Source organism: Polyodon spathula, chromosome 15 (genome assembly GCF_017654505.1).
Source record: "Polyodon spathula isolate WHYD16114869_AA chromosome 15, ASM1765450v1, whole genome shotgun sequence".
In the NCBI taxonomy this organism is placed as follows: Eukaryota; Metazoa; Chordata; class Actinopteri; order Acipenseriformes; family Polyodontidae; genus Polyodon; species Polyodon spathula.
In genome coordinates this window covers 14,585,552-14,600,663 of record NC_054548.1, presented here as the reverse complement: position 1 = coordinate 14,600,663, position 15,112 = coordinate 14,585,552, and the positions used below count along the sequence as shown (strand labels likewise).

General features: G+C 36.7%; 1 protein-coding gene across 4 annotated transcripts in view; it reads left to right on the top strand.

Annotated features, from left to right (window-relative positions):
• The window catches only part of LOC121327949 (cyclin-dependent kinase-like 5), an 82,058-nt gene extending 74,934 nt beyond the window's left edge, over positions 1–7,124 (top strand). For 3 of the 4 annotated variants that reach the window (XM_041272316.1, XM_041272317.1, XM_041272315.1), the window contains 5 exons: positions 303–426; positions 2,555–2,660; positions 4,308–4,430; positions 6,407–6,571; positions 6,758–7,124. In XM_041272316.1, the coding sequence (XP_041128250.1) occupies positions 303–426; positions 2,555–2,660; positions 4,308–4,430; positions 6,407–6,571; positions 6,758–7,114 (875 nt within the window). In that variant the 3' untranslated portion in view covers positions 7,115–7,124. The remainder of the gene's footprint in view (positions 1–302; positions 427–2,554; positions 2,661–4,307; positions 4,431–6,406; positions 6,572–6,757) is intronic. The other variant, XM_041272318.1, reaches the window with a different exon arrangement.
• The last annotated feature ends 7,988 nt before the right edge of the window (positions 7,125–15,112 follow it).

Genomic DNA, 15,112 nt, shown 5'->3' with positions numbered 1-15,112 from the left:
GGTTTGAGCCCACAGAATGTGCAATATATTGTGATAAGAAATAGATAGAAATATTGTGATGAGTTACAGTGGCCACAATCACAAAATCCTTCCACAGTTAAGCTTCCTGAGTCGATGTGAGTGTGTGCGTAGTTCCGTACAAGTGCCGCAAAGGTGTTCTATTTTTGGGAAGCTTGTGTTAATTTCATGCTAAACCTAAGAAGAAGGAGACTTACTAAGTATGTGATAATGAGCAGGAATTAATGAGAGAACCGGCTGTTGATTAGCATATTAAAAAGGCAGCTGTGATCTTTCTCTTCCAGTTCCATCACCCAGGCCAGAGGGAACATTCCATGACAACTCAATTCAGAGCAAGGCTTCTGCAGTCCCAGCGGAAAGCAACCTAGTGTCTAACCACTCAATGAGACAAACTGCCTTTGATCCATGGTGAGTCTTATGCCTTGTTTCCATTGCTGGCCACAACAGCCCTGGCTGGCTGCGGCCGGTTTTTCTGGTTTATCATACCCGATGTGGCCAGACTGACAAAGAAACTGCGTCATCACATACCAGGGAGGCATGTGCTTGTACAGGACGCCGACAGGAAAAGAAAAATGTTCAACCCTTTACAATGGCTTCCTCGAACAAACTTGTGGTCGCAAGTTACTTACAGACATTTATCAGCACATGTTATGACATTTGTTAACACTGCATTATTGTTTTACATTTAACAGTGTTCATTTTGTGGGTTTCCAATGTTAAAGCAAACACAAACTCAAAGCAAAATAAATAAAATAGACTTTGTGGCAGTGTATTAAATCGTCATCGCTATCTTCGAATGCACAGCTATCAGATTTACTTTCAGTCCAGCTTCTTTTTGGTTTGGAAAATTGGGTCTTGACAATGCTGTCTACGATTGTGTATATTACAGCTTCTCAGCCAACTGCATGTCAAAGGGTATGGTATGCAGATGCAAAATGAGACAGGCAATGCATGGTATCCAGATCATGTGTGCCAAGCCTGGTGCTTGCAAGCTACAATTGCACAGTATTACAAAAAGTGTTCCAAAACCTTTTTAGACATCCAGTCTGGTGGGGGACAACAGATGGTGGGGATTTCTGCCATTTCTTTAAATGTGTTTTTGTATTAATTTCTACAGTTACACTCACTATAAATTCAATTTGTTAAACTGGTTAAAATTGGGTAACTTAAGTGTTTCTGTCTTCCTTGGCTGTAACTACACATTGTCACAATAGAGTCCATAGTCTTTACAACCATTGGAGAGTGCCTAAGGACATACATTTGATTTGAATAACTGGGATTCAATCTATTATAAAGCACCTACAGTATGTTTGATCAGAAAGTCAGTTGTAATGCAACAGCTGGAAAGTTTGTCTGAATGCATTGAAAAGACACCTCCTGATGCGTCAGTGGCAATACATCTTTGAACTTTGCTTTTGTCTAACCTCTAATGGTGGGACAGTAGATCCAGTTCTTGTGTGAATATACTGTAAATATACTGAACAATTTATTCATGCGGCAAATCATGTAAGCTACTGTAAAATGCATGTCACCATAGTCTTGTTCAAGTCCCAGTGTATTTCCAGTTTAGAACACCTACCGGCATTGCTCCAGGTTCCCAAAGTTTTTAGTGACCCACCAATTCCAGTATGGGACTGTTCCACAAAACAGGGTTGTCTGAACAGGTTTTGGAATAAATTGCTTTTGCATAAAGAGTTATTGTAATTTCACTGTAGTCCCTACTGAAAGCATAGAAATAAAAATAACGACTAAACTTTTTTTAAATTGCAGCATCTATGGCTCAGACAGGTTTTTTTCTGAGCTTCTATTATTACAGGTTTCTTTAAAACACAGCACAGTACATTCCCACAATCCCCCAGCGGCCTGATGATGCTGGACAAGAACTTCAGAATTTGGCAACGTTAGGAAAGAACACAACGTGTTTCTGTTGGCCTGGGCTGGTCAGCACCAGCCCCAGCCCGCAGTGGAAACGAGGCATTAGTGATTAAGGGGTGTGTCTGCCACTTAGCAGTGAATATTAGTGAATACAAATAAATTAACATATTTTAGCTTCTGACATGGTAGATGGCAATAAGTGTCCATGTGTTGCTACAACTGTTTAAATAACTTACCTGGAATTTTTCTTTTCATTAACGTTTGTTTCAAAGCTCTTTTCAAGATGTCTGCATGTTGTTATTGTAGAACTTCTAGAATTGTATGACAATGCTGGATACAATTCTAAAATGGTCTAGCTTTATTCTACTGTAAAATGCTTGCATCCCAAGATACTCTTTAATTCCCTAATGTGTAGGTCATTGATGCCCTTCCAGTCCTGCCTGTAAAGAAGTCAGTTTATTACCAATTGTGTTCAACAATCAGATCAAAAATGTCTTGATCTGTGCCAACAATTCAAGTCAGCAACCCTGGGGTGATATTCTGCATATACTATTGTCCATTTTCTGAGACACCTAGCCAAGCTGATCACTTTAAATGTGTGCCTTCCAGCAGCCTAATGTGAACAAAAGCTTGCACTGTATTTTTGTATTTCTCGTTTCAGGAAAAACTCAGAGAACATTACCATCAGCCCTGCAGAACCATTAAAGGAGAAAGAAAAGCAGGGATTCTTCAAAGCAATAAAAAAGAAAAAGAAGAAATCACAAACGGTATTTGAGATGTTTTGACTAGAATGAAATGGCAGTAAGGAGACACTGCTTTTAATATTTCCTGTCAGAAGTACCTGCCATTACAGTAGAATGCTGCTTTGGTTAGCACTATTCTTAGGGAATCTCAGCTACATGAGAAAGAGTCAACAAGAATAATACATACATGTTATAGATCTGTATATTTTATTTGAATAAAAAGCTGTTTTTGAGTCTTAGAGTTAATATTTGAATTGGCATGTGTAATCAGAGCAGGAAAGCAAGACCATTGTATCCAGCATTCACAACAGTAGTTCCATTCATATTGTATTTGATATACACTACAGTATATGTTTTAACTGTTACCACACTGAAGTCAACAATTTTGTGTTGATGATTTAGAATTATACAAGGCAAATGCACTGTACTGTATGAGCTTGATGTCCTCAAAGCTCTATTAAATAATTAGTTACAGTAATTTTGAAGCAAACTAGGTTTGATTTAAACTCTTTCCAATGGCAGTTCCCTTAACCCTTTTGCCTCCATCCATTGTGTCCACTTCATCAGGAGTATCTGTTTCTTATAGAGTGTACATTTGTTCCTTCAAAACTGCTGTAACTAATAATTGCCAGAATACATTATAGGTGTTGTAGATGCATAATGTTTTGCATGTGACTTTTTTTGGGGGTTGGATATACAGCTTAAAAAAACATGTTATAAATACCTTTTAAGCCGCCCTGGAATAAGAAATGTTATAAATGCAACTCAACGTCTACCTGACGCGTTTTATACATTAAAGGTAGCTTCTACTAAGTATGAATCCTCCGCCCAGCACCAGCTCTCTCGCGTGAATGTGAATGGCTTTATGTACTGGCTGGCTCCACTGTAACTGAACTGAAGTGAAAGCCTTGCTTTTGGATTGAGCACATTAGGTATCAATCACTAAAGGTGTAGAGCGTCTTGTAAACTCCAGTTCCAACATCTACTTGTCCATTCCCTGTGGCTCTTTGTAATAGGTTTGAAGTGGTCTACTATGACTGTAAAGCTGAAACCATGCTTTTAAGAAATGAAATCAGATAAAAATACAGCCCCATGTGATCTACATTGTTTGTTTTAATAAAATTGCTGGACAGTTCAGGCATCTAGTTAAGCCCACTGTAAAACTTGGAATGGCCCTAATTACTGTGCCGTGAGCAGCATCACTATTTAACACTGATATATATGCCCTTGTGGTCTGTTTGCTACTGTACATCCAGGTTACACAGTAGCTCGTCCCTTCCCTTTAAAACCTGCAGCTTCTTGTTCAGGCTTTGTTGATGTTTTCACCTCTGGCTTGTAAGGTAACAACCCTCTTAAATATGTCAACTACAATTCCCCCTCATTATATAGATCTGTGGTTTGGAGCAACCTTATAATGACTATTTTGCTGGAAACAGGAGAGGTATAAAGGATCGTTTTGATAAAGAACCCTGTGTTTTATACAAAGTCTACAATTCTCCACATCTTCTCATTCCTAAAAATGATTTTCAATGTATGTGAAATGTGATTTAGTTTGCCCATATCTCACTCTGGTACGGTGTATGTGCTTCTTATCTTGTAGATGCAGTAAATAGGAATGTGCAATGTAGTCCTGTTCTATCCCACTAGAGTATTTTGCATCTTATATTGCAGACTGAAAGCAACGATGGAAAGAATCCCAACATCAAGAAATGCCTATTCCCTCTTTTTAATTCAAAGAATAGTATAAAGCATAGCTCTTCCATGAAAGCTCTTCCTGTAGTCACTTCACCGATGGTATTTTATTTAAATACTGCACCCTAACACTCTAGTAACACTTACTTACTTTTTGATTGCCAGTGCATGCTAATAATAATAATAATAATAATAATAATAATAATAATAATATTATATTATTATTATTATATTATTATTATTATTATTATTATTATTATTATTATTATTATTATTATTATTATTATTATATTTTTACTTGCTTTAGGAAACTGTGACCAGATCTATAAAATTGATTTAATGTAGTTGATTTGAGGGTCTGGGGTTGGGTGTATAGGTTTAAGGTACAACCTTACAAACTTCTACTTCTATCTCTCACACTTTTGCTTTCTTTTTTTTTTCTTCTTTTTTGCAGTAGGCATCACACTGAGACCAGATCTCATTTCCATGGGATCCCCATTCAGTAAATAGCAGCAATTCTAATCGGACATCAGTGTTAAACAAAACAGCAGTCTCTTACTGTTACTGTGCTTAGCGTGGTGTACATTAAAGAGGACCTTGGCTGGAGTAAATGATATGATGTACCTTACCTCTTTGCTAGCTGGGAATAATTGGTCTGGTTCCTTCTTTTTATTAACCAGGCAGATTGGTGGTGATGTTAGTGCAGCTAGATAAATAGCTTCAATATGAGCTGATTGGTTGAAATCCCAACTCAGGTGTAGCTGTCTGTAAGGTGATTTGTTTTTTTCTGGCACATTCCCACCCAATTGTGAAACTAGTGGAAAGCAGAGTGCCACAGGATAACAGTCTTGAGTTGGACTGTATTGGGTAAAAACTTTTAAAAAATATAGAGCCAATGTCGTCTTATAGTTACATAAAGTGTGCTATAAAAACAGATAAATGTGCCATCTTTTTACATTTATTTAGAGTCCATTTTCCATCCTTCATTTCATTTTTGAGTTATATCTTGAAGACCACTGATCCAGTTTTGATGAATCTTGGCATGGCCAGTCCATATGATAAGTCCTTGAGGGTACCGGGGTCATGGTGACTTACTTTTACAAGAGATCTCTCAGGCTAATGAAGGCATTCTATTCTATAGGGCTGACACCTGTTTGGCTGAACTTGGCTGAAAGCTACAGTATGTCTTGTTAATATCTAGTATTTTTTTTCTCACAGATACCTACTTCTCTTGATTGTTTCTGTCACTGTTAAAATAGCTTCTTTTCAGACTATCTTGGTTATATCAGTTTTTTATACACCAAAAGCCTCATTTGGCTAGAATAACATATACTTTGCTGTTTTAAGAAACTGGTCCACGGTCTCCTAATGTAGCTTTCTGAACAACTTGGAATGTGAAATAACAACTGAATTGGGGGCCATCTGGTATGCTTGATAATGTTTTTTCCCTCCTTTACAGCTTCTCAGCTAACTGCATGTCAAAGGGTATGGTATGCAGATGCGAAATGAGACAAGCAATGCATGGTATCCCGATCATGTGTGCCAAGCCTGGTGCTTGCAAGCTACAATTGCACAGTATTACAAAAAGTGTTCCAAAACCTTTTTAGACATCCAGTCTGGTGGGGTAATGCAACAGCTGGAAGGTTTGTCTGAATGTGTTGAACAGACACCTCCTGATGCGTCAGTGGCAATACATCTTTGAACTTTGCTTTTGTCTAACCTCTATTGATGGGACAGTAGATCCAGTTCTTGTGTGAATATACTGTAAATATACTGAACAATTTATTCATGCGGCAAATCATGTAAGCTACTGTAAAATGCATGTCACCATTTTCACTTGATAGTCTTGTTCAAGTCCCAATATATTTCCAGTTTAGAACACCTACTGGCTGGTGTTGCTCCAGGTTTGCCAAGTTTTTAGTGACCAACCAATTCCAGTATGAGACTGTTCCACAAAACAGGGTTGTCTGAACAGGTTTTGGAATAAATTGCTTTTGCATAAAGGGTTATTGTAATTTCACTGTAGTCCCTACTGAAAGCAACAAATGCTTGTGTTGTTATTCTCTCCTCCACCCCAGGTACCCGGCAGCGATGGTCAAGATCACCTGGCTGTACAGAAGGCCACCCGATCTAATCATCAAAGCAGCAGACACAGAAGCAGGGATCGGGACCGGGACAGAGATCGGGACAGGGACAGGGACAGGAACTGGCATCCTGATAAGATGACAGAAGTCCATTCTCAGGTAATCATTCACCCATTTGATAATGTGTTAATTTCATATCGGGAACCTCTAACACATCTAATGAATTTGAGAAAAGAATGGACTAAAAGAAAGAAAGAAAACACCTCCTTGTAGAAGATATTACTCCAGCCCTTTGTAGGTTCCCGAGTTTGATCTCTTTCCTTTCCTTCCTTTCTTACCTTTTAGAGCCAACCGTTGAGGTCCCTCCGAAAGCTGCTCCACCTCTCTTCCTCCACCAACCACTCTGTCCCCTCTGAACTACGCTTCCAGCCACTTCCAAGCCAGCCTTCTAAAGGGGGTTTTAGTGAGGGCCGTGGGCACCCCAGCAGTGGCTCCTCACAATCCAAGAGCAGGCAGACCTTCCAGCTGCCAGGACAGATGGAGCCTGGCTGGCATGTGCCTGCTGTGAACCGTAAAAGCGGCGACGGGACCCCCTATCCTGACCAAATGCCTCCACAAGGCAGCCAGAATGGGCACAGCTTTAGCCGATCATCTCGTTCCCGGATGCCAAACCTCAACGACCTGAAGGAAACAGCCCTGTAGTATAACCCCCCCCCCCTTTCAGGGCTAGACACATTCACTGTGCAAATTTTTTTGTTTTTTTTTTTTTTTTTTTTTACCACTCTGTGCCCAGTCTTGTTTTTATAGAACTACTAAGTTTAGAGGTGCTTAAATGGACAGCAGTCTGATCAATCAGGGAAATACTGAAATATGCTCTGAACTGATAAAGTAAATGGTTCTCTTCCCACAGGTTAATCACTTAAAGACTTACAGACTCTCAGGTGAGACTTATTACTGGTTGTATAACTCTTGTAATTAGTCTTGATTAGTTCAGAGGCGATTAAGAGAGAGTCTGATTGCTGAGATTGCTGGCAGTGGCATCATTTAAGCGACAAATCAAATCAGGTTGTTTTAAGCAAAACAGGACTCGGTGCAAGGCAAGTGAATCTTTCTAGCCCTGTCCGTTTTAATATTGTGTTTGTTGATTAGGAGACGAAACTAAAGTCAGGCTTCTGAAGCAGGTGCACCCTTTCCTCAAGGGTGAAGATCTATATGTATGTCGTAATTTTTTTAAGCTTCCATATTTGATAGAATTTGTAATATTATGTATGATGTTCTAATTATTACTTTATTGTTAAATTATAAATAGGTTACAGTTTAAAAAATAACAATAATTATAAAAATAAGGCAATTTTAAAACGTTGTGGATAAGAGTCCAACAGCTTCAGTTTATATACACAAAAAAACCCAGTATCAAGTTATATATTTCATCAGGCGTGTTTATTCTAAATATTAACCTAGGTTTTTAGAACAAGTATTGTAGTGACAATAAAAGGATGCCATGCTTTTTTATAACCTTAACACAGTGACTTGGAGGCCTGTTTTCTGTCACAGAAGCAGGCCTACATTCTGGTGGGTGCTAATAACTGTAGTTATAGACTATTATATTTATTTCATAGGTCTTTTATTAGGAACTGGGGTCTTAGTAGACTGGCAATTGGTGATCAAAGAGGGTCTATTATAATGGTCTTAAAGACTGGCAGATCTTAAATCCACCAAAAATATAGAAACCTGCTCTATTGCTGACCTCATTATACTTGTGTTTAGTGATGTTTCATCCGTGTTGAAACACCAGCAGGACTGGCAGTTTTAAGATCCACCACTATTTAGGTCACCAGCCCCTGTAATCTGTTTACTATAGTAGTTCACAGCATTACACAGAGCAGGACCTGATAAGCACGGGGGTCTCCGAATGCTTAGGCACACACAACCTGATAATGCAACTTTGCCTTAAGCAAAACTATTTATTTGTGGCTTGCTGGGCCACCAAGGTCACACTGTTACCAGTGTACTGTGTCATTTTCTGGTACAGCAGATTACACTGTATAACAAAAAAAAAAAAAAAATGTTCCTGGGCAGTAAGTGTTATTTCCTAATTGCTTATGCCTCAAAAGTATAGAAAATGGCTATTATTCCCCACAAACTTTGCTTTTGTGACCAGGACAGTGATATTTCAAAATATCACTATTTCCAATGGGAAAATGGGCAAATGTGTCTTTTCATTCACATAAAGTAAATACAGTATAATTGTAAATCTCGAAAAACTACTCACTTCTAAATCTTTTGTAGTCATCTTTGTATTACTTTAGTATAAATACATGTTAATTTGGATTCATATGTTGTTTTTTTTCTGACTTTATATGAATGAAAAGACACACATTTGCCCATTTTCCCATTGGAAATAATGATATTTTGAAATATCACTGTCCTGGTCACAAAAGCAAAGTTTGTGGGGAATAATAGCCATTTTCTATACTTTTGAGGCATAAGCAATTAGGAAATAACACTTACTACCCAGGAACAAAAATTGTGTTACATAGTGTTATTAATAGGTTGTGAAGAAAACATAAGCGTTGCTTAGCGAACAACAATTAGTCAAGGTGGTAAAGATTACATACAATATTAACAAGATCAGATCTGTACCATGCATTGTTAACCTTGTACATTAATGATCAGTTATAATAAATAATACACCTTGAAATGTGTTGAAAAGAAAGTTATGAATAGTACTGTACGCTATGAACAGGCTATAACAATAGTGTTATGTAAAGGATGTAATTAAGGTATTATAATAAGCTTGATAATTACTTTTCACTACACAAAGCTTTCCACTAGTATTGTGTAATCAGATATTGTGATATTTTAATACCATGTTATAGACGTATCTTAACGGTTCAACAGTACATTTGCTTGAAAGGACATTAAACATTTCGATTTTATAAAGACTAGCAGCTGTGCATTTTACAGCTAATTTCCACCAAAGTTTATACACATCTTGTTTAAATCATGTATGACCCATCTTTACTTAACAGTCTGTGACAGAAAACAACCACAATCGGTGATTTGGTTCCAAGAACTGGTGATAACTGGTGATAACTGGTCGAACTGTATTTTATGAAAAACAAACATAGCTCAGTAAAGTCTTTACCAGTTTCCTTGACGATGCACTTTAAATACAGGCTTTATAGAGTCATAATACCAACTTTATTTCTCTTCTCTTTGTATTAAGTGATATATATATATATATATATATATATATATATATATATATATATATATATATATATATATATATATAAAAATGACTATTTACACAGACTGTAATGACGGACTGGACAGCCTGTAGGGCAGACACAGACTTTTGTAATGTATGTATTGTGTTCTGTGTTTTCCAGATGTGTTAACTGAAAGTGTGCGTGTATATCGGCTGTAACATTTTACAGAGGTTCATGTCTTTTCTAATTGTTACATTGAACAACTTAGTGTATTATATTAATACCAATGTGTGATAATTTCTTTGTTAAGTATTTATAAAACTTTATAGACAAACTTTAGTGAAAGCTCCAGAAAACAAAAAGGTCACCGTTATCTATTTTCTTTCAAGACGCTTTGATTTAAAAAATTATAAAAATGTGTTTGTGTGTGCCAGAAAGAATCATAAATAAAAAAAATTTATTTATTTATTTTTAATATTATATATATCTTATATATATATATAGCATATATATATATATATTAATTATAATATTATAATAATAAAGTCTATATAGTTTTAGTCTCTATCGGTCAGAGATAGCCAAAAAGTTAACTAAAAGGTTTAAGTTTTTTTTTTTTTTTTTTTTTTTAGAGCTGCATCATAGTATTAGAAGAAGCTAATGAGTTGATTGTTGGCTTTTTAACTTACTGTGACATACAGAGCCTTGTCATTAGTAAATAGAAGCGGTTGCCTGCTTCTTTATAAGAAATGTGGGTACTTTACTGGCTTATGTAAAGTTGTCACAAATGACAGTCTTCTTACAGATTCTGTCATTTTACAGTTCCTGCTTTCCAAGATTGAAAAAGTAGTAAGAAGCATTTTTTTGTTTGTTTTTAATTCAATAGAATACATTGCCATGTGATGCGGTATCTGAAAAGAGAAGGGCAGATCACATTAAACACTGTCCAAAAATGTTATGTTTTAAATGGACAAAAGTAATGCCCTTCTCCTGGCTTGGAAACCCAAGAACTACGACCGATATCTTTTTCACAGTTTAGCCACATTTTGTTGGTAGAACTTCCAAAAATGTCTTTGAGACACAAATATGTTAAAGATAACTGGAACTATGTAAAGTGGTTATGTAAAAAGGTTACAGAATTATTGTTGGGATTTCAGATGGCCTGGTGGTCAGGAGTGGTCAAGAAATGACACTGTATGGGGACAACTTAGGAGAGCTTGGCATAGTCAAGTTAGCGATCCTTGTGAAACCCTCACGTACAGTAGGGAGCAGTGTGCTTGTTAAAACGGTCTGCAAAATAGGACCTAGGGCAGTGAAAACACAACTTAAGAATCTGACCTGCCTGTGGGAGAATTCTTTACACACAGAAGGCCCTGTTCACGAAGCTTTTAAAGTCTGTTCTAGACTTGCTGGTTTAAATAACTCCCTGCTGGCAGAACTGGGGTCAATTACATTGTAATTGTGTAATTTGTGATTCATTGCAATTACAATGTAGTTGGAGTTGAACCTTGGCACACCTGCGGATTTGCATTTGTAGTTGTAATTGTCATTACCATATAATTGATCAATTCACATACCTTTACAAGCTTAATCATTCACAGTTCCATGTTGTTTTTTACATTGAGCAAATATTCTTCATGTATTTTCAACTAATTTTAGTGACCCCATTTGTTTGAGAAAATGTTATAGAGTATGTTTCTGTATTTGTACCTGTGATTACTGTTTGGTAGAATAAACAGAGTAACCGTGTTAATGTGTGCAGCTATTTGTGTTACTTTTTAGTGTAATTATAATTCAGATTACTGCAGCATAATTGTAACGAATTGTAATTGCAATTTCAGCAAACGATCATGCTGTAATTGTAATTAGAATTAGAATTGACCCCAGGTCTGCCTGTCGGTTTAGTTTGTTTAGTAATAGTCTTGGTCTGCATAATGTTTAGTTAAGGTAAGGCGGTCTTATTTTAGGTAAGTTTTGTTCTCATCAGGGTTTGTGAAACAAGCCATCCAAGTGCTTTTAAATTTTTACAAGGTAAACATTTTATTCTGAAGATTTTTAACCTGGCCCCCAGGGATCACAATTGAGGCCATTAGTGCCACTTTTTAATTTTATTATTTTTATACGCTTTGATTTCTGTTGTAAACTTAAGGGTTTTTGTTTTTCATTATTATTTTTTTAAACTTTATCCTTTGCTACAGTTGAAAATGGAGGTGGATTCCTAGCTTGCAAAAATGTGTTGTAATCTACAAGTGTGGATTAAATATTATTTTCAAGAATTTAGGTTGTACCTGATTGACATATATGGAATGGGATTGAGCCACACCCTTTTTGTAGTTGAGCTCCTCCCATTTCATTCAGCACACTACCGTATTTGTTGCAATATAATGTGCACCCTTTTACAAATATTAGCCTATTATGTACCATTTGTGTGCTATAAAACCATGCCGGTATGCATTATACTCGGGTAATAGTATTCTATATACAGTAGTCTCCGGCTATGAGAACACCCCTCGGGAAGAAAGCAAAGTGTTCTTATGGCCAAAGTGTTCTGTAAGACGGAGTTAGCCACCAGACACCCAATAATGAATCAATCACTAAATAAATACATATGTATTACTTGTCATGACGCACATGCATCAACATATGAAATGAACAGAATAAGAAAAGCAATAGGCAAGTGTATGTTAATAAACTATAATAATAAAGGAACAGATAAACTAACTGTCAAACTAAATTAACTCTGCTGTTTGTAGCAAGAGAAACAGTGGGGCGTTTGTGTACGTGCCATTATAACTGATGGCAGTTCTGGAAAGTTGAATAAACCAATCGGTGTGCCTCAGAAACTCTCTCGTGATGACAAGTCAATTTTGAAAATATTGAATAAACCATTTAAATGTAATGATTGAGGAGCTAGCAGGTTAAAAAACAGTACTGCATCAGTTGTGAATTAATCGCTATCGGTGTCAAAAAGGTGTTGTTTTAAGTGAAGTTCCTGTTCCTTTAAGCGGAGCATTTACAATGGGGGAAAAATGCATTTCACCACAAGGTTGTTCTCTTAGCCAAAGTGTTCTCTTAAGGAGTTGTTCCTGTACGCGGAGCCTACTGTAGTATAGTATGTTGTTTGTGATAGGGTAGTATACAGGAGGTGCAAGTTAGACCAGGTAACCCATGAATGCTCAGTCAAGTGCATTATGTGTGTTATATTTTTTTTTAAAAAATGTGTTTTGAAGTTCTTATTGTTTTTAACTTACTTGATTTTCACAACTGCAAATGTGCACTTAAAAGGTAGCGATCCAGGAGAATCCAGAGGTTGTAGTGTTCCAAGGTGCTTGTGAGGTCTCTCGTTTCTCTGTAGCGCTGAATGTAATGTGTCAGCCACACTGCTGGCTCATCAAAACCTGACTTTGTTCCAGAACTGATACAAAGCAGAACATTTAAGAACGTTTGCAAAGTGTTTATAACGTCCATATGTATCATGTGGTTTTCCTTTTGTTATTTTTTCTTTTCCATTATTAGTACAGTGTACCTGGCATGTTTTCATTTCTTAGCTTATGTACATTTGTATTGCCACTGTATAGACTAATAATCACCATGTTTATTTTGGCATGGAAATGGTTCATTTTTACGCACAATGTATTTTTGAATGGACATTGCAAAACGTGTCTTTATTAAAAGCAGGTTTTGCACGATAAGGTTGCAGCTGTATTCAGCCTTTTCTTTTTAATTAATCTGAATAGAATTGGTTTCTCACTGCAGGTCTAAAATAGTTTCTTTGATTCACACACAACTAAGACAGCCAGGTTACCTCTTTATAACCTCTCTATAACTTATAACTTACTGACAAAAATGAAGTTCAGAAAGAAAACAGTACACTAAAACAGTGGTTTTCAACATTTTCTTCTCAAGTACCGGTGTTTCCAGCAGGGACCACCAGGTGTACCAGTAACTATGTGCAATCTTAAACCGCTGTTGTAAAACTGAGACCTACCCCATTACAACCAGGTTTGTTGTGTCTGTACTCACTTGTTTGTTGCCTCATTCTGCTGAGTCGTTAATCTGTGCGGCTGATGACTGCAATGAACTCAGCATGTTTTTATGTTTTTTATATTTTGCAAGTGTTGTGTATGGAATTGGTGACCACACATTGTGTACAGTTGTAATAAGGGAAACAGCATGCTGCAGCGCCCATGCTCAGTGTTGTTCAAGTCCTGATCTGATAGCATGCTGCAGCTCCCATGCTCAGTGTTAGTCAAGTCCTGATCTGACAGCATGCAGCACAGATAGCTGTTATGATTTACATACTGTTTATTCTTCAGTAAAAACAAGTTTAAATTGCAGTGAGTTCATTCTGCTATATTTACGATATCCATAGCAAGCACATTGTCATTTTCATTAGCACAATCTGAGAGCTAAATTTAGTAAATGGTGTTTTTTGTTTGTTTGTTTTGTGTACTGCAATTAAGCAAGCTGCAGTACTATCCCAAGTATTTCTGTGTGTTCTGCTTTCACATTTTTTAAATGAGAAATAAACAATCTTTTCCCTGCAACAGCTGACCTTGCTTTAGTGCAAAACTCAATGCTAGATAGGCTACTGTTTTACATAATGGTAACGGTGTTCTTAAATTACTGTGCCTGCTTCTTTGGCTAAAGAGATTATAAAATCATCCTCTAACTATGGAATCTTGTGCAATTAAATCATACTTAAACTCATGACAGTAAACAATGTAACTAAAATCTATTATATCTTGCATGCAAGATGCAACAGCTTAAAAAAATACATTCGTGTTGACTCGGTTTTATTTATTCACTCTACGATTTGACTGGCGAAAGATAACATTGGTTTATTAGAGTTCACAAAGATAACATTTTTCAGCTTGGAGCGATAAACCTTTTCACTTCCTTGTTTGTTTAATTCTTGCACTTTTTGCTGTATTACAGCCCTTCATTAATTATTTTCTTTATTTTAAGTTTCCAAGGCATTTTGTTAATGGCACGTGTGCAGTACACAAACCTTAAGTGTATTTAGGCTTTCAAGCCAGAATGGCTTAAAAGATTATTGTTATTGTTAGGATTTTTCTTCTTCTTCCAACTTCAAACCCTTCTCTTTTTACATGCAGTGTAACCAATCAGCATGAAACTTGGTAGGTATCATCCTGTGTAGATTACAGTTCAGATGCAAAAAATTGCACTCCTGCATCAACTAAGATGGCAGCCTGACGCATTTTATGGAAAAACCTTTCAAAATCTTCTTGGGAACCGGTGAACCGATTTCATCTATTTGCAACTGTCATCAGCAACCAAACCCGTTTCAAGTTTGTGAAGCAGAGGTTGCGATAAATTTTACTATCAAAATGGCTGCCACGAATTTTACTGAAATGTGCCCCTAACATCAAACTGCGTTTATTTGAAAGCCGTTTGACCAACAAACTCCAAACTTGGTAGGCGTCGTCCCGGTGACAATGGAATACAAACATATCAAAATGGT